Genomic DNA, 22,829 nt, shown 5'->3' on the forward strand with positions numbered 1-22,829 from the left:
GAACATTAACATTTCCTCTGCATGGGTAGATTGAAAAGATTTCGCGAAGGTCCCAATTTCCCCCAATAAATACTGACCGGTCCCAAAAGCAAAGAAACAAACAAAACTAACAAACATAAAAGAAGCAAAAAAAACATCGTCGGTAACCCACTAGGCTAGTTACCAACGATGAAAGAAAACGTGTAAAAATTAGTGAATACGAAATATTCAATGATCGCATTATCTATTGTATTAAGTCCCGTACGTCATTTCCGGGTTCAGAAAATTCGTGAGACGTGGATGAACAGAAGATATATTTGTTATCGCTTTCTGTGTGGATCACAGCTGTTGAATATTGATTGTAGGTGTAAAATTCCCGCGGAAAATCTACCTGAAGGGTCCGCGCGGATTCAAACCCAGCAGCATTCTGCAAGCTAGCTACGGGTTGTATTTTTTATCGATCTGAGACCGAATTGACATAAATTTCGACTGATTGACCTGAGTGACAAGTGTGTCGTATGAGAATGCTTGCATGTTGGCATTAATGATCGTGGGCGAAAATAAAAAGCAGCCATGGAAGAGTGAATGGGAACGATTGACAAAATGTGAGTTACTAATATGAACCTTTGTACTTCAGAGAATTCAAAACAGGAAGAAAATCATAAATTTAGCCATTTATGCTTGATATCACTAATCAGTACTTTTTCTGTATTTTTATTGTGAAAAATTTCCTATAAACTAGCAAGAATATTGATGAGTATGGACTCAATGATCATGATATTAAATGAACATTTCCTTTTCATTTTGACACTTAATTCAAATCACCATGTCTAATACCGGTAATATTGACATAGACGGCTCATAATTCTTGTAGACTTGTTATGATAAAAGGACAAATACCAAAGTAAGTGAAAAGAGCTACAACCATGACAATGGCATGTTTCCCCCATAATTGTAAATATATAATTGCAGAATTGGATCAATAATTTTGAAATGTGTAAGAGTCAAAACTCCTTAAAACATGTAATCAATCTTTTATGGCAATTTTTTTTATTAAGGCAAAAAATTGGGGTAGCTGATGAAAAAGTTGTTATACCAATTTTTCCACATGAACTATTGTATATGAGACAAGTGGGTAAAACTCTTCATATCATGACATATCTCTCTATCTCCCCCCCCCCTCTCTCTCTCTCTCTCTCTCTCTCTCTCTCTCTCTCTCTCTCTCTCTCTATATATATATATATATATGTATGTTTAAAGTGTGTATGTATAAAGTATTTAAATGACATCTTCTGTACAGTGTTATTATCTGTATTAGAACAATGGATGAAATACAAAAATTAGGAAAGTGTAGTTGACAGCTATTTATGTCTCATGTGCTATACAAACATTTTGCCAACAGCCATCTACACACAGGTGTCTTTTCTATGCAGTATAATTGAATATTTTTCCCCAAGCAATGAATTTGGTGCTTATGCATCGAAAAAGTGTAACTTAAAAAGAAACACCACCCATATTATCTTCTTTTTTTTTTTCAAGCAAAGCAGCAGGGAAAATGCCAAGGAGTAATTTGAAATACAGTCAAAACTGTCATAGCAACCCACTGTATTAAGCAACTCGCTGTCGTATGTAACCATAAAAAGTTCCCCGAAGACGTTACCCTATATATTGTACCTGTATTAAACGACCACCTGTCTGACGCAACCAACGACCATGATTTCCACAACCTTTTCATGTGAATTCACGAAATTTTACCTTTATTTAACGACTACATTTTTCGATTACAACGCGATTCCTACTTTCGATTTCGGTTCAGCACGACTATTCTGGGAATTATCGCCCCTAACACTTTCGTTTTAAAACGCACAGTTCGGCGGTGTTCTTGTTTAGTCCTCTGAATCAATTATTATATCCAAGCTGTCAACTTGCAGGGTCGTGTGTGGTCAATTGATAAAACCCGAGTTGTTGTTTATTTAACAAAATCAAGGATCAGGGAATCAAGGCCGGTGTATTTGAAGGTGTGAATTTCAACAATTTTAAATGGAGCATTCGCGATTTTCCTGCATGAGATTCTCGAGGTTTTCAAGAATCATGACCGTTACTAGCGGCTCACTTCAATATATCCTGAGTATTTGACACATCCGAATTCAAGAAAAATGCCTGCACTATTTCTAAGCTTAAAAGATTTGCTGTGCACAGTGGATATTGTGATTTATTTAATGTCTTTCAAATTGAATAACATATTTCCAGCATTTATTGTACAAACGGAGACTCAACACTTCATCACTTGCTTTCTTACCACCAGACAAGCATCGCATTTTTAGTTACAAGTAGACTATACCTAAATACTCTTTACAACAACATGTTTACAAGTTTTAGAAAATTTACATGCAGTTCAATGAGTTCATAAAGGAGATTTAAATCTCATGTAAATGTGTAATATGAAATGCATGCTAATTTTATCATTCTTAAACAGATTAAATGTAATTTTTGATAACTACTGTGTATTATGAATTTTATTTTACAACTATTAAAACCATACTTGATATTCTTAATGATAAATTCCAAATACATACAAAGTTATTTTATCCATTGTACAAACTATTTCTGTATATTATTTGTGAAATGTTATGCATTACCTGTGGAAAATAGGCAACCTGTATTAAGAGACCACCTGTCATATTTGACCTTTTTTCCATTCTCCTTTGGATGGTTTCTTAATACAGGTTTGACTGTACATACCTTGATCAGTGATAATAAAATGGTCAGGAGTATCTATTTACCTCAAGGTTTCAGAGGATAACACAAACATGATAAAGAAAACTGCATCCTAGCTGATTTAATTAGTATTGTAGTTGTTTTAATTGTTATATTGGTCCGTGTCGGTGCATAGTACTATCCAAATCCCAAATTATTGAAGTGAGAGGCCTGAACTTCACTATTTTAACAAATTAAACATAAATTCTGAAATATCAAAATATTTGACTTGTTATGGACACCAATTTTAGAGAGACATAGACCTTGGACATAGACATATGAGGACTTTTTGTAGTGTCTGTCCATCCATCTATGTGGGTGGAGTTATACTTATGCACCAACAGGGAACCCATCAAGGGGAAATATGAACATGGTTAATGGAAATAGAAATATATGCAATGCATTTTGATTTTTTTCTTTCAGGATGTGAATTTTCCTGAGAAGTTTTGTTCAGACGTATTTAGACAGAATGGTCAGCAGAACTCGTCTCCATTACTGCAAAATAATTCTAGCCACCTCGCTAGTGTGGTTCCTTCTGGATGTCTTCATACTGATGTACTTCACGGACTGTGCCGCTAACAGTGGCAACACAAACTGTAATGAACACAGAGAGGAGTCCAGGAGGCATCAGGACAGCGGAGGAGGGGGGTTCCTTGGAAAACTCCTTCCCAAAGGTAAACAGTGACATCTGTGTTGCCACATCTTTTGGAGAGTTCTGTGTTGCAATTTCTTTCAGGGGTGGTTCTGTGTTGCCAATTTTTTGGAGAGTTCTATGTTGCCAGTTCTCTGGAAAGGGGGGGGGGGGGTCTGTGTTGTCAATCTTTTGAGAGTTCTTTGTAGCTAATCTTTTAAGAAGTTGCTAGTCTTGTAGTGAAATCTGCCTTAATTAGAGTATTTCATTAAGGGTAGGGGTGCAACGATATGCTTGCCATAAGATGCATTTATGATACAAACCTTTCTTCTGTTGCACAGAATCCAAAATGCTCCCATAGTGGAGATTTATGGGTCACATGGGGAGAAATAATTCAGTGACACGGTCAGCACCACATTTTCCATTACTGGAGGCCATTTTTACAATATAAATAATTTTAATGCCAAATTGGACGGTTAAAATTAATCCGGACCAAGAATACTGATATGGTTGCGGTAGCTCCGTAGTAAAGCATTCATTCCTTAACCCGGAGATTGTGAGGTTAAACCCTGCTCATGCCATGGCTGCGTCACACCCAAGAAGTAAATATAGGTAGTGATTGCTCCTTCAGCAAATTCTCAGCATTTAGAAGTGAAAATCACAGGTCTTTCGGATATGACCTTAAAATTGGAGATCCTTGATTGCAGCAGGCTTTGGTATATATGTTAAAGAACCCTACCCTCACTGCTACGGCCCTGGGCGCTAAGCATAGGTCTAGAATTTATGGTACTTTACATACAGCTAGTGATGTCTCAGTATGAGTGAAATTTTTTTTCGATGGGACGTACATATTAAAAACAACCAACCAACAAACTACAAATTTTATTGTTACTTTCTTTGACTAATTATTTTAAATGGTTCTCAATAATCAAACAATAAGTTAAATTTCATCAGAAAATTTATCATAATTGAATTTTTATCAGTGATTTTGAGCATTTCTTAGTGCAAAAATTAACTGGAAAATGATGCCTATTTTATATATGGCGGTATTGAAGATATTTTAGGACCTCGTCATCTGGCTGGTGCCTGATAATAATCACTGTCTTTCAACACTTTCTATGGCATGTGATAGCTTTAGTTTCCTCTAAAAAAAAAATCATAGATTTTATACATAATACTTGAATATTAGGCAGAGAAAGATCCCCTTGGATTTTCAGATTTATCGGTATGTCTTTACAGAGTTATGGGACTTTAGAATTTTTTAATATCAATTGATAAAATGGCATAAAACTGGAATTTACTTATTTTCATAGAAGTAAATGTTTAGGAAGAGGAAGAACCCTTTTGATTTTCAGATTTATCTGTTTTGTCCATTAATTAAGTGTGGATGTACCAATTCAACTACCCAGCCAGTTCACATTGTTCAGTGATAGAGCACCTGCTAGATCTATAGTAGTTCAGTGATAGAATGCCTGTTAGGTCTATAGTAATTCAGTGATAGAGCACCTGTTAGATCTATAGTAGTTCAGTGATAGAACACCTGATAGATCTATAGTAGTTCAGTGATAGAGCACCTGATAGATCTATAGTAGTTCAGTGATAGAACGCCTGTTAGATCTATAGTAGTTCAGTGATAGAGCACCTGTTAGATCTATAGTAGTTCAGTGATAGAGCACCTGATAGATCTATAGTCATTGTGGGACCCTTTCTGTTTTTCTAGTTTGAGAATCATAGTTACATGTATGTATATGTACGTAACTATATGGTCTTCGCTGAATAAGTGTGCACTACTTATAACGATGGCATTTTTTCTACACAGGTAAGTAGTTTGTGTCAGCTTGATAAGTTATTACAGGGACTGAACCTAAGAACATCAGATTCTATTGATTTTTAATTAAAATACAGGCAAGATAAATCCGAGTTTCAATTGCCAGGGATGATAAAGCTATAAACTATGAAACAGGTTGATATTGGATTATGTATGCTGTATCGGTGCTTTGGGGTTATTTTCATAGCAGACAGAATATTTAGATGAAGACTGATCATAAAATGCCTCCTGTCCAAATTTAAAATAGATTGGATTTTCTGCTAAATACTACTTTCATAAAGTACTACTTGCATGCACATATTTTCTATAAATGGAGTTTTTGAAGGGGGCAGGTTCACTGTCATTATAACTCAAAGGCAAATCTCTTCATTTAAAGTTATTAACAATGATAAAAAGAGGTGCTTTTCTTTGTATTAATTTAACCTTAAGAGGGACACTCTACATCATCATAATGGCTGACTTCCTTTTAAAACATGGAGGAAAATATAAATATCAGCAATATTTGCCTATTCATTTAAAAAATCATTGCCTATTTGAGTAGTTCTGTAGGTTAGCACGTCAACTGCTGAACTGTAGATCGCGGGATTTAGTCCAGCAGGGGTTTTATATATTTTTCAAATTGCTTTCTACTAAAACTGCATTTTTTGGACCAAATAAAATTAATTTGAGTTTTCCATTTCAAAATACTGTTGCACATATCCTTCACTTTTCATCGATATCAAATTTCTCTGGTGTAGCATTCATCCTTAATTAAATTACTAAGTATAATTATTGTTTCATAAATTTATCACTTTTTAAAATTATATTAATTTTTCAACTGGAAGGACCCCGGATCATGTACCAAAAGGGCCAGTTGATCTGTTGACAGTGCGTGTACTTTTAGTAATTTAGGATTAACATGAATTAAGCATGCAGGATAGTCCCTGGATGCAAAAATTATATACATATGTCAACAAATTTTTCTTTTTACTTGGTAAAATCATAACTAAGTCTTATAAATGATAGAGGACCCGAAATACTGCTAATCATGTGGGAGTTTTTATCATTTTAGGGAATTGCATGGAAGAGTCATCTCCCCTGAAAATCATATAGAATTGATCAACATATTATACATCCTAGTCCTGTTGAACTTTCTCTGAAATTAATTTTTATCCACAATTGACACAGACTATAGGAAATGGATATACCCTTTTAATAATATCTCAGAAAACTGTCTCTTTTCATATTTTGTGGTTGGGACAAATGTATATAGCTATTAGCTATTATAATAATTATGCATGAAAAACTTCGGTTTCACTAGTTGTTACAGACACATTTATTTGATTTTCTGGAGGAAAAAAGTGTCCAGGATGAATTTTTTTTCAAAAGACATTTTAAACATAAGTAACCCATTACACCAAGATTATACTCTTTGACACCACGTCACAAAATGTTGACTTAAATGTTTTGTCATTTATTTGTATTGATTGATTTGCTTGTCCATCACCAAAGGTCACTGAATGTATAAAGTATCGGGTTGATGACTCACAGATCCAAAGTTCAAATCTTTTGTTCATATTTATTGACATGAATTTTGAAATTCATGTTATTTATCCAAAATTGCATCTTTTCTGCCTTTTTGACATATATGCACTTATTACATTAACATATTGTCATATCTTTCATAATTCATTATTTAATAATTTTGCGCTTATTTTAGAAACATTCATATGATATACTAATATTAGATTTGGACGACATTTACTAGGTGCACTAGCTTGCACTATTTGAACTGCCTCTTATCATTATATGTTAAACGGTACCTTAAATTGCTTATCAATAAATATCTATAACTTCCAGAGAACAAAAATTTTACAAATCCAATGTTTTCTGAATGTTTCATCAAATTCAAAAGAGAATTGGTGGAGAACTTTAGAAATTTGAGAAAAATATACCCAAAATGATTTCAAATATCTAATTTACTTGAGTTTGAAAATCTTTAAAAAAAAAACCACTACCTACCTACTGACCTGTAAAAATTTTGAGGTGAAAGTGGAACCCAACATATATATTTTTTGGCCTTTAAGTAGTTAAGCTACATTGGATGGTTTCACAGCTAGTAGAGCAATGAATTCTTCTCTATAATGGATATCATATTATTATGTTATATTTATGTTAAATCTGGAGGGGGTGTCACATACTACTATTAGACAAGGTCCTGTCATTGTGCAGATATATGTGTAAGCAAATTTAAGAAAGATCAATTTGCATTATGGATGTCTTAAAGCTTTTAAACTTAACATTTTCTCAGTGAAAACATAATCTTTTTTCCTGATTGGCAGTATTAAAGAAAGTGAGTTTATTTTATGAAAGTAATCGTGATAATTTTATTGAGTGGATCGGGGGGGGGGGGGGGGGGGGGGGGGGGGGGGGGGGGGTTATATTGTGTCACATGGAGCACTTTACAATTCTTAAGATAGCATATTGTACAAATGTTAATATAATCATTGTATTAAACTGTTTTAATTTCAGTTTGACAACATGTTCAGTCTTCACAAAAACATTTAAAGCTTGCTGGCCAGTCAGACCAGTGAACTGTTTGAATGTACTGGCCCACAGTGAAATTTACTGCCCCCCCCCCCCCCCCAATTTTCATAGTACATGTTATTCACATACATTATGGAATGCATTGTAAATCTGTACAATTAATTTACTGAAACTATGCTTATTACTCATATTCATATCCACCTTAAGGTTGATCGATCCTCATGTGATGTCATAGATTTTTGCAAAAATCTTAATAATTTAAACTTTGCGCATGATAGGAATATATCTTTCTGAGAAATTTTATTCACTAGATATAATAAAAAATCTGGTAAACTATTAATACTGAAAAAGTTTATATTTTCCATCAATAATCAATTATTTATGATTTAAAAAATGTTGTCAAGGGCAATAACTCCTATGCTGGAATTTCCTCTACTGAATGTCTATTATATATTGGTTTCCCTAATATCCACAATGAATCTATACATATTTATGAATTAGCAGTTTTTTTTTAAACTGTTGATATTTAAATTTTGTCATTTCAACAAGTTTTTATCTATTTTTATTATTCTGTTTAACGAAAATGTGTGATTTTCTGATGTAGATGTATACTTCTGTTTTTGTATGTCTGGCATCTTTAAAAAGGTGGCAACATATACATTTTATTTGATTATTAATTAAATTAAACTATATTGAGTGAAAATTAATAAAGTTTTTCCACTTTTAACCATTAATATTGATAAGTCACATGAGGATGGAGCTACCTTAAGACATCCTCTCTGTCGATACCAGAAAAACAATACCGTACACAGTATTTTCTCTCTCTCTTCACCCGCAACAAGACTACAAATTTACGTATTTTTCACAAACAAGTGCACCTTAGGAAGTAGCCTTCTCTACTAACATGAAATGTAAACGATTGATTAATTCTATAAACTATAGAAATTGCATAAAATCAGAGAGAACTGCAATTGACGAAGTTCATTTTAATTTGACAATGCAATAAAGCAGCAGTTACCACGATACTGAACGCGATCATTTTTGTTGTTTGAATAAGTTATTCGTTGAATATTCACGTGATCAACGTACAAGTTATCTTGACAATTACAAGTATAGTTATCGTTCTTTACTTTAAAAAAAATTAACCACAATGTCAAAACACTTAGTTACTTTATGTGCTATTTATTGTTTTATTATGCCCCCGAGATCGAAGATCGGGGGGCATATTGTTTTTGTCCTTTCTGTCATTTTGTAATTCTGTCATTCTGTCTGAAACTTTAACCTTACTAATAACTTTTGAACAGTAAGTGATAGAGCTTCGATATTTCACGTGAGTATTCCTTGTGACAAGACCTTTCCGTGGGTACCAACATTTTTGACCCCGTGACCTTGACCTTGGAGTTTGACCTACTTTTTGAAAACTTTAACCTTGCTAATAACTTTTGAACAGTAAGAGATAGAGCTTTGATATTTCACATGAGTATTCCTTGTTACAAGATCTTTCCATTGGTATTGAACCTTTTGAGCTTGACATTTGACCTACTTTAAAAAATTTTTTACATTGGTCATAACTTCTAAATGGTAAATATTAGAGCTTTCATATTATACATGAGCATTTCTTTTGACAAGATTTTTCTACTGGTACCAAGATATTTGCCCTTGTGACCTTGGCCATCTTCGGAATTGGCCATTATCGGGGGCATTTGTGTTTCACAAACACATCTTGTTTTTATGGTAATTTAAGTAAATAAGATGTTTAGAATGTCTAAATCCAACATTATATTTAATGTGACTTACAAAAAGTCTACAAGCCCATCGGACTTCCTGATTTTTTATTTTCACTGACCTGACCCTAAAATTCACTGGCCTCGGTCTTCAGACCACTGAGTTTTCATGTAGACTGCATGTTGTTAATTGATGAATTTCAAAATGATGTCATTAATTAGCATCATTCTCACACTCTAGATTAGTGCTTATTATTGTTTCATCTACTTAATGAAATTAATTACAGAGGACTCCAAGCCAAATCTTGATGAAATACTTATACCAGATCCAGATATTATGTATAATCCGAAACTCAAACCTAAACACAAAAAGCCGAAGCTGGACTTGCACAACAAAGGTTGTAGTATTTTAATTTACTGAGCAGTTGCTGGTGGATAAGAATTTTGTGCAGGTTCTCTCCCCCTGGTGGATGGATTATCTCCCCTCCCCCCTTACCTATGGTGTGCATTTAAAGGTATACTGTACTTATGTCAGTTTGGATGAAATTTCAAAAAAATGCTGTAAACAGTTGCTGATTTCTTTTGAATTGTGCCAAACTGTAAGAGAAAAACATGCATTGCTTAAACAGTTCTTGCATGCATGTCAGATATGGCAATTTTTTTTTTTTTGTATTTTTCTTTTTGCAGGGTTTAGTACTAACACCTTGCTCTTGAATAAAGTGAATACATATATCTTAATTGCAAAACATCAATTGAAAATGACATCCAGATTGTTAAAAAAAAAAACCAAGGGGCGCTGGTTGAAAATATTATAGCATTTATGGCTTTTTCAGGTCTCCCGGGTAAGCTCAGGTGAACTATCACAATTGGTCTGCATCCGTCGTTGTGCACTGTCCATCATGCATTAACCATTGAACATTTTTATCTTCTTGATAACTTTTTAACCATTCCAATTCTTTTCAAATTTGATGTGAAGCATCTTTGGGACAGTTTATAATTATTGATATAATAATTGTTTTATAATGAATATGTTATGATATATTCAGGGTTCCAACTTCGACTGAATACCTTAGGGGCCAAGTGGGCCCCTGAATAAGAAATTATGTTAGCCCAAATGAAATTACAGTATCCCACACATATCATGAAATTGAATAACATGGGTTTTTTTTTTTTTTTACAAGAAAAAAGAAACATCAGGTCACATTGCAATTTATTTAAATTAAAATATCAATATTTAAATTCTGTTTCCTTCTCCGTAATTCTTTCAAATACCTCTCTCATTTCCACTCTCATTTCGTCAACCTAGCAACTTTATGATCTTCGCGGCGTCTGACTTTAACACACGTTTCTTCAGACTTTATGTTATTTCAAAATTTCTCAGCTTTACGATGCTGTCAAGTTTATAACTTGGGCAAACTGTCACAACGATTGGACCTTTCGTGTCATGTTTTGTACACACAGCACGTCATCCCCTTTTTGCCGTCAGCGAGCCATATTCTCCCCTTCTTTCCACTTTGGTTAAAAGCAGACACTTTCTTTTCGTTTGAAGTAACCCTTGCGTTGTTCAACTTCTGGTTTAAATACATTTTGGAAGGTTTGATACCCCAGGAATCATGAATGTCTCGCCAAGTGGCAAAACCTCAACCGAAATTGAACTTCAATTATAATAGGACTCGGATCGGTCGGAAAGAAAAATGTTGATCGGACAAGTACGGTCGCCAATTGGGCGACAAGAATGAAAATTTTGGGTGCCCACAAGCAAAGTTTAGTCGCCAATGCAAGTGGGCGAGCGGTAATTTGGAACCCTGTATTATATTTTATAATAAATATGTTATATGATATACATGTATATTAATAAAATTTTGTGTGCTTGATTACAATATGATAATTGTCTTTTGATAACATGTTATGATATCCTAATAATTGTTTACTTGTATAAATATGATGATATAATCATTGTTTGTTTAGTAAGATAGTTGATCTGTATTTGTAGGTATAATACAGCGTGTGCCCACTGGACCTGGTGAGATGGGCAAACCAGTGAGTCTGCCTGCAGACAAACAAGCAGAGGCCAAGGAAAAATTTAAAATCAACCAGTTCAATCTGGTCGCCAGTGACATGATATCCTTAAACCGGTCATTACCGGATTACAGGATGGATGCGTAAGACTTTTCCTTTGATTTAAGAATACTTTTTATACACCAGTCTAAATAGTGCTGGGTCTAAGACTGGATGTATTATGGTAGCTCATTACACTAAAAAAAATTCAATGGCTCATTAAAACACCTTTATGAAGCATGATTTCACCATCGAAAGATTGACACAAGCTCTCAATTATTTTATATGAATTCTTTGTGATTTTTCACGGAATGATATAAAATGCATTTTGTTTGCAAAGTAGAAATTCTTGAGTCAAAATTTTGATGTGATTTGGTGTATGATATGAATGTCTAATAAAATATGCCTAAAAGATCCAGATTTAAACGTTTTATTTTGTAGGAAAAAATATTCATGAAAATTGAAAAACGTTATCTGTTGATAGTTTTTAAATCTACGGATAAAATCTTCAAAAACCATGTCAGTTAGAAAAGAGATATATGGAAGAAATTTGTTATAAAAAGAAATTGTTTTACTTGGAAAGCTGTAATTAGTCAGGTTAGTGATGTGGCCTATGGGGCTATTGTTTATAGAAATTCCCAACTATTGCGAAGTTTGCGTATTCAGAAACAACACACTTCTCTATTGGTCACTGTATGTATATAATTTACGTTTATCCAGATGCAAAAGGAAGGTATACCCATCGAATTCCGAGCTTCCCGACACAAGTGTAGTCATCGTATTCCATAACGAGGCTTGGTCCACTCTACTAAGGACAGTGCATAGCATTATTAACCGATCACCCAAGGAATTATTGAATGAAATCCTACTAGTTGATGACGCTAGTGAAAGAGGTAAGTAATGTTTGGAGAAGTCATGGTCAATATCTTTTTTTAAAAAAATTAATTTTATTTTTGCATCTTTTTGATGTACATATTGTATATCTTTGAATTTTTTATTGATATCTTCGGTATCATTTTTTGGTGGATGTAATGCCGTAAACCACATAAATTTTTGTGAAAATTTAGTTCTGAAGAATTAACTCTTAAATACCGAATACGTCTCCAATAAATGATAATTCACAAAAGTTATATCTCATTAATAAATACAGCATTGCATTCTTGTGAAAATGAGGTCTGTGAAATAAGAATTGATCTATAGTGATAATTATTGTGACTGTATGATTAGAATTTTTAAACTGTAATTAAGAAATACATTATGACTGGGTATTTAGTATGACTGGGTATTAAGTTGCTGCACAGCGTATAACCATGAATGAATTGTCACAGATTTGATTTGTTCTATGAAGCACGTACTATGGATGTGTGACTCTATGACCTATGATATTTTTTTTTCTCTTTACAGAGGAATTAGGGAAGAAATTAGATAACTATCTGGCAACTCTACCTGTGTCCGCCCGAGTCATCAGGTCCGAGGAGAGAACAGGACTTATCAGAGCAAGATTAAAAGGTCACAGCTGACTAGATATTAGAATGAATGTACTAAATGTGTATATATTTTTTTTGAAAATGTATGTAATGAAATCAATGCTTATTATATTGAAGAATGACTGGTTTAAGTTATGTTGCCTGTGTTTTTATACGCCCATCGTGATATGGGACGTATTATGTTATGGCTCTGTATGCGTGTTCGTCCGTTCGTCTGGCTGTTGGATGTCATGTATTCTGAACATTTTTCTGTAATGGATGTATGTACAGCTTTTAAATTTGATCACAACTTCTCCCTCAAGAAGTGTAAGAGTGATATTGCTTTTCAATTGGATTGTTACAGTGACCTACATTATAGATAAAAGTAGGTCAAACAGTTTTCTGGACTTTTTTTCATTATGGATACAGATATTGCCCTGAAATTTAGTCGACAAGCTTCCTCTTGGAGGAAAATAAGTTCAGTTTGCATTTCAACTGAATTGATCTGTCTGTGTGTCAGCCCAAGGTCAATTTTTTTGGATTTTTTGCCGTGACAGTGCATGTACATGTACAGCATTGCAATTAAGTCACAATTTCTTCCTCAAGAAGCATAAGTTTGCATTCCAACTGGATTGGTGCACTGTGGCCTACTTTATGGCTTAAAGTAGGTCAAACAGTTTTACGAAATTTTTTTGTTACCAATACAGATATTTTCCTTAAATTTAGTCATAAGCTTCCTCTCAGAGAAATACAAGTTGATTTCGCATTTCAGCTGGATTGGTGCACCATGACCTACTTTAGGGGTAAAAGTAGATCAAATAGTTTTCCAGATTTTTTTGTTATGGATACAGGTATTGCCCTGAAATTTTGTCACAACCTCCCTCTCGGAGAAATACACAATCAGTTCACATTTCTTGATTGGTGCACCGTGACCTACTTTAGGACTGAAATTAGGTCAAAAAGGTTCCTACACCCTTTTCTCGTCATGGATACAATCATTGCAACCTCCCTCTCAGAGGAGTACGTAATCAGTCCACACGTCAGATAGATTGGTGCACCATGACCGACTTTAAAAGGCTCTCCTATTCAGAATGTGTGATATCAATTCCAAGTGCATGATATGCTTTAATACAGGTTGAATTTCACTGTCTGACGGGCATGTGTTGTACCGTTTATGGTGCTCTTGTTTATATTGATTGTTGCATCAAGTTTCCCCAAATACAAGGCCATATTAGGCTTATATTACATGGAGCACTACTGATCTTTATATGATAAGAGTGTGAACAAGTCGAAGGTCTGCACAGCCATCAGTGTTTGCCAAGGTTCGTCTGACAAAACCGGTAAAAATTTAGCGATGAGGTATAAAATCATTATTAATTTGGACCACATGTCTGTAAGTGCTTTTAGTTTTAGTTTCTACCTTTTCAGTTATGATCATGTACAATCTTGCTTTTACAATAAATCTCTTAATCTAACAAGCATCTGAATGATCTAGACAAAGAATGCACTTTCATTATAATTGTTAACTTCTTCCATCAGGTATTGATTTATAACATATTGAAATTTCAGTTTCGAAATTTATGTGACAGATATATTTCTGGACTCTCTACTTAGTTGCGTCAGCAAAATCATTTACACACGCACACAAGCACTTCCATTGAATTTTGATTGGCTAATATTTAGACAACTGGTCAATCTCTTATGAATGTGAAAAATGGAATGATATTGACGTCATAGGTACATAATACAAAAGATGATTGGTTGTGCATAAGCACAATGTCACCGATTTTTAAATGGGGGATGTTTGGGGATCATCAGGAACGGTTCCTGCTGCGTCCCCATTAAAGTTAGAACTACCTCCGTAACAGTTCCCGTCAGGTCCCCATTACAATTAGAACTAGTTACTACATAAAATATAAGGTGCTTAAATTTGGCAATGTGGAACCGATTGCAAAAATAAGCTGAAAACATGTCATACAATATAACTTCTGTTAAAAAAATGGAAATGTTCTTTTCTTTATTTCAGGTGCAAAAGAAGCGAAAGGAAAGGTGATCACATTTTTAGATGCTCATTGTGAATGTACGGAGGGGTGGTTAGAACCATTGTTGTATGAGATCCATAAAGACAGGTATGTATGGCAAAGAAGTGGGGGGTGGAAAGTAGACACTATGTAGGGTTAAACTGAATATGTTATGTATACGCTATCTGTTGTGTCTGTCGCTCAGTGGTCAGAGATGTTTGACCAATTGCCAAGATGTTGTTGGTTTGATTTGAAAACTCAGCAAATTCATTTTTAGAAATAAATTCGATTTAAAAAAAAAAAAATATACATGAGGGTATGAACTGAGATGCTGGACACCAGCATTCTTCATGAAGCTTGTTAGCTGTTAAGGGCAGTTGTTTAAAAATAATAGGGAAAAATAACCCCAAACATTTGATTATTTTGTACAGACCAACTGCAAAAATGAGCTATAAGTGTCAGACCTGGCTATTAATGCTGCTTTAAAGCAACACATGAAACCCCAGTTTAACATCATTACTGAGTAATGAGAGAAGGTGGGAAAGTTAATGACATAAGAGTCAATCAGATGACCTCTGTTATCAAGCCACTCCGTACTAAAAGGACAGTTGAATTCAGATATTAAGAGAAAAGCTTGGACAATGGTCAGCATCATGTGTTATTGTGATTACCATAAAGTGTGAAATGATCACAGTACATCCATGCAACTTGGAACAAGCCAATTATATATTAATTACAGCTGGCATTTATAGTAATATATCATAATCTTTAATCTTATGAAGCATAAATCCCACCTCTGGTATAATATCCAGGGGTCCGTGTTTGTCTGATCCCACCTCTGGTATAATATCCAGGGGTTCGTGTTTGTCTGATCCCACCTCTGGTATAATATCCAGGGGTCCGTGTTTGCCCAACTCTCTATAATGTATCAGTTATAGGAGTTATGAGATTGATCACTGTTTTAATGTTTTCTATTTAGTTTCTTCACGATTTTGATGTTTTCTTGATACAGAACTGCTGTGGTGTGTCCCATAATTGACGTGATAGGCGACGACACGTTCGAATACATCACCGGCTCAGACATGACGTGGGGAGGGTTTAACTGGAAACTCAACTTCCGCTGGTACCCCGTCCCCCAGAGGGAACTTGACAGGCGGGGAGGGGAACGGAGCAACCCCACAAAGTAAGGGTTCTGTCATTCTCTGATATTAAATCTGCTCATTGTCAGATATTGAGTGTTCATTTTAAGATAAAATGTTGATATGGAATAGAAAGTTTAGTTCATTTAACAGTATTGTGGAATCGTTTTCGTGGATTAAAAAGATTTTTACAGTTTTGCTACAATGATGTAATTTTATAGATCTATATAGTTTCTGTTTGTTGAATTGTAGGAATTGTGTATTTTCATTGTTATTTGAAATTCATCTGATAGGAGCACTCAGGTTCATGGGAATGAGCACCCCCACCCACCCACCCACCCCTAAGAATTTAATGATTCTGCAATGATTTTTTTTTTTTTTTTTTTTTTTTTTTTTTTTGAAATTGTGTATTTTCATTGTTATTTGAAATTCATGCACTCAGGAAATTCATGAGAATGAGCAACCACCCACCCCGAATTTAATGATTCTATGATGTATTTTTTTGAGTAGTTACAAGGTAAAGTACAGTATATTAGTATCTGGTACAACCTTTCATTGATATACAGTTGAACTTCAGTATCTCGATCACCGATATCTTGAATACCTCGGATATGTAGCTAAACAAGCAAAAACTTAATTTTTGCTAGAATATCGTTCACAGCAAATATATTATATTTGATACAGTAACTAGTCAACAAATTCACGGGGATATATATTTATGAAATCATTCCTGTCAATGATTTTACAGAATATTTTACATACTATTATAAATGTGATCTTAGGCAAATCCCAATTTTTTTTTTTGTAAGAGTGGGATGTTGTTACCCATATTGGTACATGCACCTCTTTCACCCAGTTTGGTACTTTTTTGTCCCAAAAGGGGGTAGGGGTGGGTTACAGACCCTTAAATTTCCTATTTTGGTAAAGAAGTGACATACTAGTTGGTTAGAGGGGGATCAACTGATCAGAAACTGCCGAAAACATGAACATTATATTACACTTATTTGTAAATGCTCGTTTATGTGTTTGTTTTGGGGTTTTTTTTTTTTCAGAACCCCCACTATGGCAGGTGGTCTCTTCTCCATAGAAAGGGACTACTTTTATGAAGTGGGATCCTATGATGAAGGAATGGACATTTGGGGCGGGGAGAACCTAGAAATGTCATTTAGGGTTTGTACTCCAGCCCTTATTTCATTTCAATCACTTTACATTGATTTATTCATTTAATGACTTTTCAGAACTAGTCATTCAGAACTATGAGGCCAGTATTCTACTAATCATGATATATGATATAATCGTGTTTTCTTGCAAGTTTGTAAAAATGAAAGTAGAATTATCATGTACATGCATATATATTTCTTGTTTCTTATGATCCATATATATTTAATATCCAATATTAATCGTTTCTTCTCGGATTTATACACTATAGTCATCATTGCTTTATCTTGTGACCAGGTCTGGATGTGTGGCGGCAAAGTTTACATTGTCACATGTTCCAGGGTGGGTCATGTGTTCAGAAAAACCTCACCATATTCCTGGCCAGGAGGCGTGGCCCGCATCATCAATCACAACACACAGCGCATCGTAGAAGTGTGGATGGATGAATACAAAGACTTCTTCTATAAAATCAATCCTGGTAAATTTATAAAATCTATCCTGATAAATTTATAAAATCAATCCTGATAACTCACATTCTTCGCTTTGTTGGTTGTTGTTGTTTTTTATTAGTGAAGTAAGCTAAATACTAGGGTATTGATGTTCAAAAATTGTTGTTCTATGACGGATGAAAACTAATCGGGCTTTATGGCAAGGAGTAAATTGTTGTCCAAGATACCTATCTTAACCCTAATACAGTCTGTGGATTGTGTTCATTACGTGTCAGCTGTCACTCGTAATGTCGTCAGGTCATTAGTTATAGCATAACAGGGTGACTTCAACCTCAGGGAGATGCAAACTTCAAGCTTGAAATCATCAGAAGAATCAAAAAGTACTATGTAACCATGGTAACTGGAAAGTTTAAAAGTGAATTTTAGAATTTACTGCTAAAGTTAATTATATGTTGAACAAGTTGTTTTAGAAATAAATTGTACCATGCCTTAGATTGGGAATACTGTTTTAGGCTAGCCTACAAGGTTATTGATCCTGCTGCATGGCTATTTTCATAATTTCGGAACAAAATCTGTTTTCACTCTTTTTATTTCAATTATTTAGAAAGCTATGTTTATGTAATTTTTACTGCAAATATTTTGTTCTCTATTAGACACATTTGAGAATGTCGCTCTCGTATATATGAATATTACTAGCTGCAGGTGTAGTGACACAGATTTAATGCTCAGTGTCGTAGGCTCAGAGCAGTAAGGGTTTGTATCCTGTCAAAGCCTACTGTGACACAGGACCTTCATTTGTATACACCTATCTTTAGATGAGACATTTTATAGTACAGCAATGTCTGTAGGTACATCCCTCTGTTCGGGGTTTTCTCTTTCTCTTTTCATTTGGTTGTCGCATACATGTATCAAGCTGAAACTTGGTATGTAGCTTCTGTGTGGGCCATTCTTCATCGTGTTGCAATTTTGATCCATTTCCACTTCCGTTACTTGCGTTTTGCCTCTTCATTGGAAATTCAATTTTATTTGGAGGTTACATGATTAATCTGTCCAACTCCTCCCATAGTTTTCAAATGAGGACCTTTTTGTTGTACAGAGGGCATGAATATTGAAGATGTGCATGTGTCAAGGATTTTCTCCAACTTCTGAGGAAATTACAGGTTATTGAACTTGGTCAGTTTTGAGGAAATATTACAGAGAGTACATAGTTTGTCCATTTAGTTTCTTTCACAGTTTTTGTGCGAAGGCCTTTGTAATCAATTGAAGATGTGCATATTGCAAGGATTTTGATTCCCACGCTATCTACCTCCTGTCACAGTTTTTAAGCTAGGATCTTCTACTCATACCATGCAAAAGAAAGTATGTCACAGCCTGATGATGGCTGATGCTACACGGCCTTAAGTAAACTACAACTCATGACTGAAGAAAAACATCCTATACATAAGTTTGTGAAGGTACAATATGCACCATTTCCAGTACTCTTGTTAAATTAATATACATGTAGATCTACAAGAAATGTGACTTTCACTTTTAATATCTACAAGACCTGTGACTTTCACTTTTAATATCTACAAGACCTTGTGACTTTCACTTTTAATACCTACAAGACCTGTGACTTTCACTTTTAATATCTACAAGACCTGTAACTTTCACTTTTAATATCTACAAGACCTGTGACTTTCACTTTTAATATCTACAAGACCTTGTGACTTTCACTTTTAATACCTACAAGACCTGTGACTTTCACTTTTAATATCTACAAGACCTGTAACTTTCACTTTTAATATCTACAAGACCTGTGACTTTCACTTTTGATATCTACAAGACCTGTGACTTTCACTTCTAATATCTACAAGACCGGTGACTTTCACTGCTAATGGTGGGCACAGGAACAGTCAATACTGATGTTAAACATCATTGGTAACGGGGATCAAACCGGGGGCGAAATGAGCATCATAACCAGTAGGCAGCTGTGTTGAAATAGTGAAAGTAAAAGTTGATCTGCAACAAAACTATGGCTGTACAGAGTTTGAATGTAAAAGTGAAACCTTTGTGTTTACAGGAGTCAGAAGCACCAGCTACGGAGATATTACAGAGAGGAAAGCGCTGAGGAAAAATCTCAAGTGCCACAGCTTTAAGTGGTATCTAGAAAATGTCTACCCCGAGTCACAGATGCCTGTAGAGTATCATGCACTTGGAGAGGTGGGTTGTCTAGTGGAACATACATGGACATTATCAACTGAAATTTGAGATATAGATGTATTATTAGTATATGTACTTGTATGGATCAGATCAGATCACTTATCGCAGAGTTATGGCTCTTTGGTGGGAGTCTGACACATCTAGTTTAATTATTGTCTTGAATTGATCAATTTTTTATGTCATAGAAGATCATTTAAATTATTAACCAGTAACAAATATGTCCATCAGTGACTGACTTAATGAGGTCTATTGTAGATAAGAAATAAAGCCACTGGGCAATGTATTGACAGCATGGGGCGTAAAAGTGGAGAGAAAGTGGGGCTAGTCCAGTGTCACGGAATGGGCGGGAACCAGGTTAGTTCACAAACAAAACTAGAATAATTGATGCTATGTATACTGTATATCTCTTCTGAATTTATGTGATTCTTGCTGAGCATTTTGAAGAGGTTAAGGAGGAATGACATGCTGATCAGAATTATCATGAATAAAAAGTATAGGATGTGTCTGATGTTGTTAATGTTTGAAAAATAAAGATTTTGTGTGCATAGGAAAAAATTGCAAGTTTAGTGTAAAATCATTAACCAAAAAAAAACGAAGAAAAAATTCTGATGGGACTTGGCTGCATTATCTGGAGATTGTCAGCTTAAAATTCTAAGCCATTTAAGGGAACCAGACAAATGTTAAATTGTATACAGACATTCAAGAATATATTTCTGATTTTTAATTTTTCCATTTTTGAATAATTGTGCTGGGACCACTTGCACAAAAGTTAGCTATTAAAGTTTAACTGACAGATAAATTCAAGTTGATCAGTTATTCCCCCTTGATCAGTGATTCCTCCTTGATCAGTGAATTCTACTGTTAAGGTATTCAATGTATAACAAACATATTTCATATCTATTAAATGAATGGTATGATTTTTGTAATAATGGTATCATTTTGAGGGGTTTATCAATTAAAAATAACCTACCATAGGAATTTACAAAATTTTGATTTCTGGCAATTTATTTCACCTTGAATTTTACATTGAACTCTATGGGAAGGCATGATTTATTAAAATGTTTTTGTATTTGTGTTATTATGCAAATCTCTTGGTAAAAAGTTACATGTACATTCAACTTTCTCTTTATAAAAATATGAAATACAATTAATTATTTTCTGCAGAAATAATTAGAAAATTAAGATTTTTCTAAATTTTATCAAGGGTGGATAACTCTTCAGAGAAGTTTCAAGTGCGAAAAGATTTTCTTCTAATCATTTACCAGTCCTGTGAATTTGAACTATTTCACTTTCATCATAATTGAACAATAAACATTTATAATGAAGTCCCCTTTTGTTATACATTGAATACCTTAAGAGGCTTATTGTTTTGACATGGGTGCCAAAATGAATGCCCCAAAGTAATCTGAATGTGTACATTTTCCCTAAAAATCCAAATTATTTTACAAAGAAGTACAATAGACATATATTTTATAAAATTAATGTGATATGTTTTATTTCTTAATTATCCTGTATTGTTTATAACTCTGTTTAAATTGTATAAATTTGTTTATAAATCTGTTGTATTTCAGTTTCCACATTCATAATGAGCAGTCATTTTCTTCTCTGTTAATCTTGTAATCATCATGTGTTCATAAGGTGTAACATTAAGTGCTATCTGCCCTCAGCTGTCTTTGAAATGATGTATTGTTGTAGACCTACCAAATTTCTTAACAGTGCATCTATATATATTATTACTACAGTAACTTGATCTGAAGAGTCGGATCACATCGAGTTGACAGGCGGGGATCATCAGATCACACGAGACGCGAAGCGTCGAATTTGATCTGATGATCCGCGCCTGTCAACGAGACGTGATCCAACTCTTCGGATCAAGTTACTGTAGTAATGATAAATTTATTATATACCCCCTTCTGCATTTTAAATCCACATTTATAAGATAATAAATGTAATCCAAATTATCAAAAACACAGCCATACCATGAAATTATGTTTTGTGTACGCAGTTTTGTTTTGTGACGCGGTCAACATTTTCCACAAATAACGTTGCGTTTATGCATTGTGACGTCATTGTGACGGCATCAGTTTCAGAGGATACTGATACGGAATCAGAAAACCACAGTGTGGTGATCCGGAAAACCGGATCACACGCTGTGAAATCCACAGTATCAACGAACGATACATCGATGGGTATATAATAAAAAACAATATTGACTGTGTATTATCTTTGTTTCATATTCTTTTTATTAATAACTAAAATTGCCCTGCCTGAAACAATGTAGTCTACTCCAGATATATTGAAATTCAGAAGACTTGTCTGAAATTTTCATTATACAGTCTACTCCATTTATGCTGACATTCAGGGGACTGACCTGAATTGTTCATTATATCCAAAATCAAAAATAACCGATATTGAATTATATAATAAATAATGTTCCTAGTGATTTATTTTTTCTTCATTATAACAAACAGTTCAATATAAGCGACATCAATATACATGTAAGAGATAGTTCATTATAAGTTACTTCAATATAATAGGTAGTTCAATATAAGCGACATCAATATAAAATATAGTTCATTATAGTGACTTCAATATAACAAGTAGTTCAACATAAGCGACATCAATATAAAATATAGTTCATTATAGTGACTTCAATATAACAAGTAGTTCAATATAAGCGACTTCAATATACTGTGGAATCATTTTACTTCGTGGGGGGCCAATGTTCATGTGTAAGCAAAATTTTGCTGGTTCGTGGGGACATAATTTTGTAGGTAAGCGATACACTGTCACTAGGAAAGATAACTCTACTTGGTTTAAGAAAAATGTTTGAGGACACGTAAATTCTTGGGTAAGAGTGACCCATGAAATCCATGAACATCAATCTCCCA

General features: G+C 34.2%; 1 protein-coding gene across 6 annotated transcripts in view; it reads left to right on the top strand.

Annotated features, from left to right (window-relative positions):
- The first annotated feature begins 225 nt into the window (after positions 1-225).
- LOC125665653 (polypeptide N-acetylgalactosaminyltransferase 13-like) overlaps positions 226-22,829 on the top strand; it is a 32,768-nt gene continuing 10,164 nt past the window's right edge. For 2 of the 6 annotated variants that reach the window (XM_056152368.1, XM_056152370.1), the window contains exons 1-11: positions 226-584; positions 3,160-3,410; positions 11,439-11,607; positions 12,224-12,396; positions 12,908-13,012; positions 14,996-15,098; positions 16,003-16,173; positions 17,182-17,299; positions 17,585-17,765; positions 19,799-19,938; positions 20,194-20,292. In XM_056152368.1, coding sequence (XP_056008343.1) covers positions 3,206-3,410; positions 11,439-11,607; positions 12,224-12,396; positions 12,908-13,012; positions 14,996-15,098; positions 16,003-16,173; positions 17,182-17,299; positions 17,585-17,765; positions 19,799-19,938; positions 20,194-20,292 — 1,464 coding nt within the window. In that variant the 5' untranslated portion in view covers positions 226-584; positions 3,160-3,205. The remainder of the gene's footprint in view (positions 585-3,159; positions 3,411-11,438; positions 11,608-12,223; positions 12,397-12,907; positions 13,013-14,995; positions 15,099-16,002; positions 16,174-17,181; positions 17,300-17,584; positions 17,766-19,798; positions 19,939-20,193; positions 20,293-22,829) is intronic. The other 4 variants (XM_056152369.1, XM_056152371.1, XM_048898407.2 and 1 more) reach the window with 2 other exon arrangements.

This window comes from Ostrea edulis, chromosome 10 (genome assembly GCF_947568905.1).
Source record: "Ostrea edulis chromosome 10, xbOstEdul1.1, whole genome shotgun sequence".
Lineage (NCBI taxonomy): Eukaryota > Metazoa > Mollusca > Bivalvia > Ostreida > Ostreidae > Ostrea > Ostrea edulis.